This window comes from Megalops cyprinoides, chromosome 1, assembly GCF_013368585.1.
Source record: "Megalops cyprinoides isolate fMegCyp1 chromosome 1, fMegCyp1.pri, whole genome shotgun sequence".
NCBI classification, from domain to species: domain Eukaryota; kingdom Metazoa; phylum Chordata; class Actinopteri; order Elopiformes; family Megalopidae; genus Megalops; species Megalops cyprinoides.
In genome coordinates this window covers 65,069,702-65,082,399 of record NC_050583.1, presented here as the reverse complement: position 1 = coordinate 65,082,399, position 12,698 = coordinate 65,069,702, and the positions used below count along the sequence as shown (strand labels likewise).

The 12,698-nt window shown below is 41.6% G+C and overlaps 1 protein-coding gene across 1 annotated transcript; it reads right to left on the bottom strand.

Moving 5' to 3' along the window:
* Nucleotides 1–1,399: 1,399 nt before the first annotated feature.
* On the bottom strand, nt 1,400–12,393 carry opn6a (opsin 6, group member a). The gene is made up of 6 exons (XM_036552146.1): nt 12,267–12,393; nt 10,000–10,205; nt 4,908–5,007; nt 3,461–3,565; nt 2,897–3,120; nt 1,400–1,894 (listed from the first exon to the last, which is right to left on the bottom strand). The coding sequence occupies exons 1-6, from the start codon at nt 12,391–12,393 to the stop codon at nt 1,400–1,402; spliced, it is 1,257 nt and encodes a 418-aa protein (XP_036408039.1).
* Between the last annotated feature and the right edge of the window lie 305 nt (nt 12,394–12,698).

The window sequence follows — 12,698 nt, the reverse complement described above, 5'->3', positions numbered from 1 at the left end:
ATTTTAAGGCTTTTAGGGAAGGAAAGGCTGTCATTTTCCTTGGTCAGGTTTTTTTCCCACCATGTTTTCAGTAAATGACACACTCCCCTCTCCCAGGGTGCCTGCAAGAGAAATATGGATTGAGGCATAATTGATAAAAAAATACCACGGAGCTGAAGTCAGTCATACGACCTTTTCTTTGATATTAGGTCATGAGAAAATGTTGCTTGTCTGTTTCGTGATTGGACAATATTCTTCTTTGTAGGAATATAATGTTGTTACCAAGACTTGCATTTGTATTCTTTATCATGACCGTATGCCCTCCTCCAGTCTGTATTTGTCTTGGTGTGCATTGGCATGTGTCGGTGTTTATTGTTGGTATGGGGGTGTGAGTGCCCAGGGTGTCAGGATGGACTTTCTGGCCATGTGACTACGGCTGTTTAACTTACAACAGAAATGAAAAGCATTGCTCTGGCAGCATAAGGGAGAATGGGGCTGGTGGCACAGCTGGAACCTGACTGGGACTGTTTGAAATCCAGCTGAGAGAAGCAGTCTATCCTAAGACAACCAACTGTTGTTGTGAGTGAATAGCACTTTCAGAAGGTCCCAGTTGTATGGGTGTGCACTGGACCTTTAAGCATTGGTCCATCGTTCCCGAGAGGTGAGATAAACTATAACTCATAATCACTTTGCACTAAATCAGGGTTCAATATTACATGTTTGAGTTGATGTGCCAGCATGTATGTAATGTTTGTCTGTATTCACTAAGCCAACATTGGGATCTATATGACACTTAAGAGAGTGTTGTGACTTGTTACCCTGTCACCATTAGCATTAGCTTGCAGTCTAAGAGATGATGATGGATACAGAATACATGATGTTTATTCTTGTATTTTACATATGTTACATACATATGCAAATTCTAAACAGTGACTAAACATCACACACAAGTGGAATTGGTATAACGGTAAGGAGCAGTGCAATGGTTGCCAGTTTGATTCCTTTGAGAGGCACTATTGTTGTCCCTTTCTACAAGGGTCTTAACCTGGATTTCCAGTAAATATCAGGCTCTCTAAATGGATTACATGCAAAAATGTAAGCACCAAACAATTTGGTGCAGATAATATTGTCTGTAAGTGGAATGTATAGCTCCACTATAAGTGGAATTTACAAGCTTCATTAATTCACTTGACTGTTTGTACAGAGAAATGTAGATATATAAATAAGTTTTATTCACATTGACCCACGCAAATCATCAATAAATCACCAAAGCACAAAATTAAATACACATATTCATCAAATGCAAAAAAGAACAAAACCGTACCTGTCCGTCTGTTTGCATGCATATTTGTCTAAAACTCACGTTGTCATTTTATTCATGTAATATCCCATTTACATTCACGGGAAGACAGAAGCCCCCTCATAGTCTGTCACATTCATACCCTGACCCTTCGGAGGGGAGGGGCACAGGGAGGAAGAAGACTTCTTTGTTGACTGGAGGAGGCGTGCCGGGCGGGCTTCCCACCCCGGAGTCAGGACTAGGGGAGGGCTTCACAGGCCGCTGCTGCTGCTGCTGCTGCTGCTGTTCTGCCTTGTACTTCTGCTCCTTGTGGTGGAGGGGCAGCCTGGGGCACGCCTGTGCAGGGGGCGCGGCCTCGGCCTTGGGCTTGAAGCGCTTGAGGCGGACGGTGTCCTTGCCCTCGCGGGTGCAAGGCAGCAGCACACTCACGTCCTTGCGGAACTTGGAGCTCAGACCGAAGTAGATAAGCGGGTTGTAGAAGCTGGCCGACTTGGCGAAGAGGCGGGTGAAGATGCTGGTCAGGCCCGGCACGTGGAAGCCCCAAGCCGACCACATGGACACCACGGCGTAGGGCGACCAGGCCAGGATGAAGGCCGTGCAGATAACAATGGACACCTGTGGGGTGGATACACAACCCCGGGATCAGGCGGCTGACATGCTTTAATTCACCAGGAGACGTTGTCATTGAGATTGTAACCTCACTAAACGTGATTTACGAGATCGGGGGGTCGGAAATGCAAACTGAATCACCAGCATTACATTATCATAATAACACAATAAATTTGACTTGAAAGGAACAAAGAGCAGAAGCATCTCCACCCCCTGTGGTGTATCCCTGCACTACATCACTCTGGCTTCATTCACTCAGTAGATCTTGTAATACATCTCGTGTAAAGGAAAAATCTATCGTTACCATATAAAATAGAAGGTATACTTTAATTTGATAATTTAGCTTCTAGTTATCTTAGAAGCTATCACTGGCTATCATAACAAATTTCCCGAAATACACTGATATAATCTTGTGTGTGCGTGTCTAATTTTACCTCTAATTGTTTTGTTTTGTTTTCAGTAGTTAAGAATACAATTTGAAGGCATTCAGAAAAGAATTTCATGGAATACCCAAGTTAGTCCAGAAAGCTGCCACACAGCAGTTATGGCCTCCTCCGTTATTGTTGGAGTTCATTATCTAATCCTGTGCTCAGTACTCCTGAGCAATGGAATTTGAAGGTTAACCGTCATGAATTGTTGTAAAGATGCATTATGATCTGAGGCATTATGACACTATAATTTGAAATTCTTCCAAATGGCCCTGCAATAAGCACTTTCTGGCAGGGCCGTTTGCCAGCTTGCAGACTTTTTAGCTAATGTTTTGGTTAATCCAGAGGGGTCAGTATGGGAATTGAAACTTAACTGGGGACTGAATTGGATAATGACAAGAAAATATGATGAAAGATCAAATGTAAAAAACTCCAAGAAGAGAGCTCTGGTTTTTATAGCACCACAGCTATGTCTGCACACACTTGCATGTGTAGTTGTGAGAAAATATGAAGAAGTCAGGCAATAGGGCCTACTGTGGAACAAATTCCCCACACTGTACACACGCCGCCCAACACTCACAACGGTGACGTCCCTCTCCATCTTCCTCTGCCTGTCCGTCAGGTCCCCCTCGGCTGACATGGCGTTGCCCCTCTTCACCGTGTTGATGATGGACACGTAAGAGAAGAGCATGACCAGCACGGGGATGAAGAAGCAGAAGATGAGGATGAGGATAATGTAGGACTTGTAGATGGTGGAGTAATTGGCTTTGGCCCAGTCCACTTCGCAGGTCCCATACCCACGGTCTAACGAGAATGAGAGACATAGTGCAGAGATTGGTACCAATACTGACTACATCAGCAGCTGTGCTGAGCATGTGGCAGTGTGGAGCTGTGGTTAATGAATGAGGCTTGTGGGCAGAGAGTTGATGGTTCAACTCCCTGCTGGGAAACCCCTGCTGTGCCCTTGAACATGCTACTTGGAAGGTGAATTTCTTTGGTAATATATCCAGCAGTGCACGGAATTTCTCCTAAATTGTTGTTGTATACAAAATAGATTTGCATCACTTTAAAGTATATGTAATCTCTGATGGTGATGGTGTAACTCAGTGTGACTTGGAAAGGTTCTTTCGTTCTTGTGTCTGACCTGTGTAACTTCCCCAGCCCAACAGCGGAGCTCCAGCCCAGAATATCGCCGTGACCCAGATGAAGATCACACATATGGTGATGGCGCTATTGGTGATGCGGTGGGCTGCAGACAAAACACATAATGATGAGCGTAGACACGACCCCTGTATGGATGAGGGAATTAGGAGCTCAATATCCATCATGGTTCCTTTCACCTCTTATTTCCTTCACACAAATATTTTTTCTCCTGTGTTGTAATGAACCGCAAAGGTGTGAACGGCACACTCTCGGATTTCCACTTTGCAGCTGTGTAGACTGTGAAATTGGCGTTGTCAGGAAAACAGAATGATTTTGTTTTCATTGATTGAATTGCAAAGGTGGAGACACAATAAATAAATTCTTTCTCCTGTGATGGTTTAACTTTGTGGATTTTACTCATCTGCAGCAAATACAGTATATGGGGAGGGCAATACAAAGGGTATTCTTTTGTGATTTATGAATGTTGGATTGTAACATTTTGTAAAAAATTATTTTTTAGCAAAGCTGGTGTTTTGTAGACCAGGAAATAACTTACATAACCTCTGTAGAATTGATGCACAACTACAGAACTCTTGCGCTCTAACACGATATAAGCTTGGTCATAAAGAAATTTTATCTGTTCATCAGTGCTATCATACAGCAAACACCATCTGTTTTTAAGATATACACAGCCTCTTGATAATATTGCACCTTTTGTGTTATTGCAAATAATACAATGGAAATAATACAATGCAATATTATTGTAATAATACAATAATACAATATTATTGTAATATTGCTATATTGCTATCTGTTAAGAAATTTAATAAAACATATATTTTTTGGGTAATGTTCTATATCTTTTTTCTCTTAATTTTCTTATAAGTTTCTGTCTTATACACAGGGAATGCCATGGGAATTGTTAGGGGATAATCATAAACATAAGTGGAAGATCTCGAGATTAAATCAAATATGCTGTGGAACTGTAAAAAACTAAAAAAAATCAAAGGTTGTTATTATGAGGATTATATAATGCAACCTCCTTGTAGACAAGTTGAGCTTGGTGTAATTAATTGTTGAACTAAATCCCTTAAAGCTGAAACATTACCACAGATTAGATGTTAATTACACATTCTTGAGTGGACTCTAAACTACAGCAAAAAGCAACCAGCACAGCTCAGTGACACACCACCATATGATCCTTTAAACAAGGCCTTTGTTGTTAACTGTGTCATGTCATAAAAATGAAATGGACATCAGCTCTCTCACTTGTCCTTCCCAGAGATAAGAGGTACAGAATTTAAATACTTCAGATTGTTCCCATATTATGATGTCCTTCATAGCAGACCACTGACTAAAGCAGAATAAGTTGGGTAAAGAAATTTTAACACAACATGCGGTTGAATGCAATGAAATTAAATGACAGGCAGCTATAGGTCCTGCCTTACCTTTGTTGGGATGACATCCCTTTATGTACCTGGTGACGCTGATGACAGTCAAGGTGTTAATGCTGGCCAGGCCAAAGAGCAAGGTGCAAAAGCCATCCACCTGAGGACAGAGAACATTGCTGTCAAGACTGGATCTTACACGGTGCGCTCACTTTTCACTGAGCGGCTACTGTCACCCAGGGGAGAGGATCAATCATTCACATGTTTACACAGCCTTCTCCCCCCCACCCCCACCCCCAACTTCCACCCACACACACACACTAAGGGGCCTCCCTTGACCTCCTCTTTGCGTGATAGGATCACTCCTGCATAGCCCAGGTGACAACATCATGCCTCAACTAGTATACCAGAATGGGAAGATCCTTCTGGCTGACGTCAGGGCTGTATGTTGAAAAGAGCTTTACTCAGTCTAGGACAACTGCTGAGTTGTCATGAGGAATGGTTGGTAAACCAAAATGCAAGCCCTGTCCAATTGGTATCTGCGCTGAAGGTCATAGGCAAGCTATAGGTGGGGCTACCCCGGTGACACTCTAATCTCCCCGGCCCCCCATGGTGGACTACATGGATAGATTCAGTTGCGCTGTCCACTCTTGTCCATTCTGTTCTGTCAGATTCAAGATCACACCTGATCTCCTTTGGATTATCTCATTATTGGACCTAATCCTGCCTCCATCTCACATTCTAGGTCTCCAAGCCTGGTCAATGCTTCCCTTCCAGGCAAAACACCAGTGGGTTAACAGCCATTAGTCATTATTTTTCTGACATTTATTCAAGATTTAAATGCTAATAGGTCGATGCCAAGTGTTCATGTCTCACGAGCTGTGATTGGCTAGACAGTGCTAGTCGATCACCTGAGCATTGCTGGGTAATTCCCCGCCAAAATATCCCTTCAGGGACACAATGCTCTAGCCTGACATGTCAGACAGTTCCATGGGTATGAGTGGGAATACTTTCTGCACATTATGGCCACTTTCCAAATTGAGCAGAGCCATTGGGGTGATGAGCATCACAAATTATACAGAGAAATATGCATGATTCCATAAGAGAGAGAAAGAGATGAGAGTGGGAAAATACAGGGCCCAGTGTGAATGACCCTCATGACCCACTCATCATTAAAACTCTCGACTGACTGAACTCTTCATTTAGATTCAGAGGACTCATCCGGGGTTGCGGTGGGATCAAAAGCAAATCTGCATTTATCACTGAGTGGCAGGGCAGGGTCGAGGGCCATGCATTCCAGCGCTGTGCACATAACCCAGGTGCACCTCTTTCACTTACGGGAGGGGAATGGTTCAGAAAAGTAATAATGGCATTGCAAGTGGCTGGGCCTGTGTTCCAGCATTTTCTTGAAGCTAAAGGCATGGGAGATAGCATTAATGAGATAGACATTTAACTGTGTCTGTTGTTGGTACGTTCCAGGGAAATAAGAGCTGAACTTTTCAATCGATTATTATGATTTTTTGTAGTTACAAATTGTCATGCAGGTGGTTGTAGGTAGGAGATTGGTTGTGAGATAAATAAATGAAATGAAATAATTCAGTGGCAGTGTAGCATAGTGGTTAAGGAGCAGGACCGAAAGGTTGCCGGTTCGATCCCCGCTGGGACACTGCTGCTGTACCCTTGGGCAAGGTACTTAACCCACAGTTGCCTCAGTAAATATCCAGCTGTATAAATGGATAACATTGTAAAGAACTGTAACCTATGTACGTCGCTTTGGATAAAAGCGTCTGCTAAATGAATAAATGTAAAATGTAAATGTAAAACACTAAGTATTTCGAGAGCCCTCTGAATAATAGTGTTGCATGCTGACCCAGGTATGAGTATTCTTCAGTCTAAGACCTGTCTGTAAAAATGAACAGAGAAAAAGAAGATTTCAGCCTAAAAAAAAAACCTTTAAAAAAAAAACCTTTAAAAGATAATGGTTAGTTTCTCCTATACATTTACTATCTACCTGTTTGAGCAACCCACAGGACTCCTCAATGTAAAAAAAAAACAACTTTTTTCCCTAAAAAGCAGACATTTTTCATTTCACGTGAGCTGTGAAGAACATATGTTTCCCTTAGTAGGATACTGTTTCTGGACCAAGGCCAAGTTCCCCCCTGTTTCCTTACCCCATCAATGTAGCTGCAAGCGAGAAAGAGTGTCCCGTTCCATCCCCTCCCACCCCTTGGAGCCCATTGAGAAGCTGGTGGAGCCTGCGGGCGTGTGGGCTCCCATGGACCACTGCAAGTCCTATCACGCCAGCGCTATAATCTGTGAAGATGTCTCGTATACCTGCAGTGCTCTCACAACCCCCAGAGCCTGGGGAATGTGACCCGGTCTGTCTCTTCCTCTCTGTCTCCTGACAGGAAAATGGCTGAACACACTTCCAGTGATGGAAAGAATGGCGTGCAATCACTTTTTCCATGCAGAATGCGGGGTTACTGGGGAGGAGGCTACGCTATACAAGTGATTTTATTGAAAAATGTGTTTAAGACAAACCCCTGTAAAAATTGCACACTAATTTGATTCTGGGTATCTTGGGCATATCTAGGTAAGTATGGTTAGTATCTACTCCCCAGGCTTGCTTGATAACATAACACTGTTATTTTCCTTGGTAACGTGAACACTTTTATATACACACTTAAGCTAATGAATATTTAAACGTTCAGCATATGCATGGATTACCAATGTTACAGTCCTGAAGTTTAACATTCTACTCCAGAAGTATTTTTAAAGTTTTTTTAGCCAATAATATTCTTGTTTATCCATCAGAACATGAATACTACCTGAATATATTAAAATATATTTGGTGCCAATATTTTGACCAGAAGAAAGAAAATGGGGCAAAATTGCACTGGAGTCCACATTTAAATGGGACTGGCAGTGCTATCTCTTGACTTTTCTGTGGTTTCAAAGAGCCTCCACAGTACAGCTGCATATCAACACATGCATATCAACACATGCAGCCTGAGACAAGATAATAAGCAAGGAATTACTCTTACAAAACACCCAGGGAAATAACATCAGTTTTATAGCAATGGAAAACACCCACATTGAAAGGTAATCATATTTACATCACAGAAACAATACTGAAAGAGGCCTTTACAACAATGTTTTCACAAAGGGTTTTGGTAACTAAATAAAAGACATTCTTGGGATGTTAAAGCACTGCACAAACCCCTCCAGGTATGGAGGCCGCATCTTGAGCCATCTCAGCCCAACAGGAACGGTGAGACAGTGATAAATGTCTTGTAGAAGTGATACCATGGAATGCAAATGATGAGCTGTGTGTCAGAAAGTGAAAATAAACCCCATGCGCCCCATGGACACCAAAGACACTAGTACAATGAGAGAGGGTACAACTGCAGCGCGGTAAGATGTCCACATTTGGCTGGCAGAATAGCTTTTCAACATGAGCAAGTGCAGATTCTCACACGCACCGCAGAGGGTATCAACGCTGGTGCCTGCGTGCAGGGGTCAACCTCAGGCCACGGCTCACTCGGCAGCCGTTGAATAGGCAGTTAGTCCTATAAGAAGGTAACTACAGGCTACGGCTCATTCTGGCCAGAGTGTTACTGCATTGTCTCTTATGCTACGCGATCAGGTTTCACACTGTATTATAACACTAGACTGCAGATTTTAATGCACAATGTTCTCCTATTATATTGTTTACACGGTAAACCCAGGCCCACAGCAATCATTTCATATCGCAACCAAAATGCCAGCCTTTGTGCTTTTTGTGGAATAGATCAAAAAGAGTGATGAGGTATTGCTCACCTGGAGCTCAATAGAGCTTGGTTTTCAGATATTGCTGATCTTGAAAGGTTCTACTGCTCTAATCTGATTACAAATGAACTTTCAGCCCCCTGTCAGTGCATGTGTAATCTTTCAAATCACTGCAAAACACCGCTCACTTCCTGGAAACTCTTATATTATCAACTGTGTAAAAGTAGAAAACAACTTGTTTTATTTAAAAAATATATTTTATTTAAAAAATAATCAAATGGCAGTGCATGTTGGTGTTTGTTGACTCTGAGTTGTCATTCTGTTTGGTATTGTGTTCTAACTGATAATTATGTTTTATTCAGATGTGTAACTGAATATTGATCTTTATTCAAAGCCTCTTTATTGAATATGTCATACAATCTTTGTGACAGAAATCTGCACTCGTTTGCAAGTTCTTTTATAAAGTTGTTCATGCAACTGTTTTGTTGTTAATATCTGCCACTTGTACAAATTTGAACATGTCCATTCAATGAATTGTTCTTGGCCTCAATGAAAAAGACATTGCTCTCAGTCATTAAAGCTGAATATTGCATTTTTTTATTTTTCAACTGGTTAAGATAAACAGGAAAATCCTATAAATGTATGCATTTTCTTGTGTCTTTTTGTAAGAGAAAACACAGTTGCAACAACCCAAACCTGTAACAGAGAACTACCAAGCAATATTTGTTAAGTGATGTCAGCTATCTGAATCAGTATTCAATCAGCAGTTCAATCAACCATAGTTAAATAAGAGTTTGGCTAGATCGATAGCCAGAGTATTTGGTGGGTCACCCAGGGCCTGGTTTGAGAAATACTGTTCTAGATTGCATCAAGGAGGTATGAAAAGTAACAAATCATTTTATTTTATTCTGTATTTCACAAGAATGGTCTTATTCGCTGTACTGTTCTCATGCTAGGTTACAGTTAGCGTAGCTGTTTTGTGACCCAGTGGAAATTGTGTTGTGTATTGTTGTGTATTCAGCTTTAACAGTACACAGAGGTAATTTTACTAATGCATTGATTTTATGTAATTTAACAAAAATACTGGTAGACTCTGACTGTGGTCGAGTTGAATGCATATAATCAAGCCTGCCATCCGCCCATTCCCCCTTCCTTCAAAGAAATCTAAATTAAGAGTTTTCTTCAAGCAGGATCAGTGGCTTGAAGATGGGACACGTGAATGTGGAGTGCTCACAAGTAGCCATGAATTAAAAGATTTAATCAAGCTATTTTTAGGAAGTCTTAGCCTTCATTATATTGAGCTTGTTCTTTCTTTTTTTGTGAATTGAGCAAGAATACTTCAAAACTGAGAAAGGTAAAAAAAAAAAACATAGTGGTACCTTACCTGGCACGTCCAGACTGAGGTGATTATGTATCCATTGTCACGGAAGATGTTGAAGATCTCTATGATCCCGCGGGAGTATCCAAACACTGATATGCTGGCGTCGGAAATGGCCAGGTTGAAGGTGAGATAGTCGGTGGGTTGGAGGCTGGCCCTCTGCTTGTAGAGGACGAAGATCACCACGCTGTTCCCGAACCAGGAGAGCCAGCCTGCGGCAGGAGACATGGGCCGCTGAGATCTGTCAGGTAATCCTAACTCCATTCAGACGCACTGGACTCCATTCAGACCTTTTTCCAGCGGCATCAGTCTCAAATTCTTTAGCTTTGCTGAGGACACATTACAGCACAGGGCCACCCAGCCATTGAGAGGCCCCATGAAACAGACCTTTGTGCTGAAGGCTCAAATCTTGAGCACAGGGCCAGACGAGCCTAACCACACCACTGCAGTAAACTAGTAAAGACGGAGCCAAGCCGAGCCAGAGGCCTGACACATTCGGTTTTGAATGATAAAATTAAATATCGGAGCAAATTGAGCGTGTCTGTAACTTGCCAAAAGGCTAAGCATCTTTTGACACCACATGCTGGCATGCAAAGTGTTGATTGACAAATTAATTCATACAGTAAGCTCTTTGCCTCTTTGTGGGAGGGGATATTGTCCAAGGGTGAACTGGCATGGGTTCAACTTGTCCTGGACATGTGCTCCTTTATCACAGCTTAGACAGGATTTGAATGGAAGGGATCCCTCTTATCTGAGCCATCCCAGTCTTCTTTTAGAGGTAATGTAAATCTTGGTGTGCAGCTGAGCCAACGTGTGCACACAGTTTGCTTGGTGCATAGATGGCAACATCTCTCGCCAACAGCTTTCACTTACCCAGTATATGCTTCTCTATTATGTGCTTGACTGAGTGCTAGAAGTTGCAACAGAATTCTTTGTTTTATCCTCTGCCTAATCAAGCCTATGGTGCCCAGCTCAGGGTGAGCAACATGTTCACCCTTGAAAATTACATTTACAATTATTCACTTTTATTCCCTTTTTTATCCAAAGCGACTTACAAGTGAGCCAGAGTACAAAGAACATAAAAGCATTAAAGCACTTCATGGCCTTTGCAGCGTTAACCTCATTCATCAGAATCAGGTGATGCTGTTTTCTTTACACAGTCTCAGTTTACATAATTCTGTAATTCTGTTCAGCCACAATGTCAATATGTCATATATTTCTCCAGACATTCAGTTCTATTCTCAGTTCCTGATTGCCAGGTATTGAACAGACTGTTGTAATACTTCCCATTCAGATGTTTACTATTCTGAATGCAATAAGGACCCCTTCCCTGCATCTGTCCAGTTGTTTTAAATGTCAGCTTGGAAACCTCATTCATACCAAGAATCAGAAATCATCACTGAAATCTAGAAATTTGTATATTGATTGATCATAACTTTCAAACACTTGAACACAGTGTACACAGCATTACAATGAGCAAAATATGGTTGTCATAACTTTTCAGTCACAGAAATGGTCAAACCTGAAAGATTCTTTGATGGGTTTTCCTTGAGCGCAATTTATTGATCGTTTCATTTGCTCCCTAAAGCACTAAGAACCCAGAAATAGTTATGGAAATGTTTTCCTCAAATACGACCCCAGGTCTCTGCCTTCCTGTCCTTTTTCTCTTTTTCTTAAGATTTTTAGTGGCTTTGTATAAGTCTTTGAATTTGTTATAAATGGAAGAGATATTTTTGGAAGAGAGTATTTCCAGAGCCATTGCAATAGCTTTACAATGCCTCTTCAAAACCAAGCACCAGTATTGACATACTGTGATCATTTTCTCTGCAGCAAGATGACAATGAACAACAAAATTACATTTTCAAGATATGATACAGTCAGTTGAACTCAGTGATACCGGGTTCATTGAACATTGCTGTACTTAACTGAATACAAATATCCCTGTCTTGTAGTTAGTTAATAGTTATCCAGGTAACGGCCAAAAACATTTGATAGAATAAAAAAGTATGCATCAAGGAAAGACTCTGACTGACAAGTGTGAAATATTTCGTCTCCTGTAGTCAGAGTTGCAAAAGTGATCACAGAATAGAATTCCTTTAATATTCTACTACAGTACAGACAGGAATCGCAATACATTCACGCTCTTGTAATGGATATTTTGAAAATGAATAATGACTACATTTCATACGTTTTTCTGCAACGGGAATGCAAGTCACTGTTCGTTCCTATGAGAGCACACACATGAAAAGTAAGTTCCTTAAAAGGGTACCCACCTAATACCAACAGGTATACTCCTATGATGGTCTCGCCTTGATCCGACAAAGGAGGGTCTTTATTTAAAAGGCTGAAATTGTTGTTCCTCCATGGAATGTTGACTACCTGAAGATTATTCAGTGACATTTCTTTTCACTAATGTTATCGGTAAGGCATGAATCGGCGTTAGTCACCTCTAGAAGTATTCGTAGACGCTCGGTTCCGACAAGACACGCATGTGACTCCGTCACACAGGGAAACTCTTGACCGGCTCTTAAGGCTAAATCCAGTCTAAAAATACTCATCGCGATTCTACTTGCTGTACGCGAGGGTGACGTGTTTGTGTGTAATCCAATTTTTGCTTCGATGGTAAAACCAACGGAGACTGTATGAGACTGTGGGAAACTTGGTGTTAGATTGTTTTGACGTCCAAGGAGCTCATGTCAGAGTAA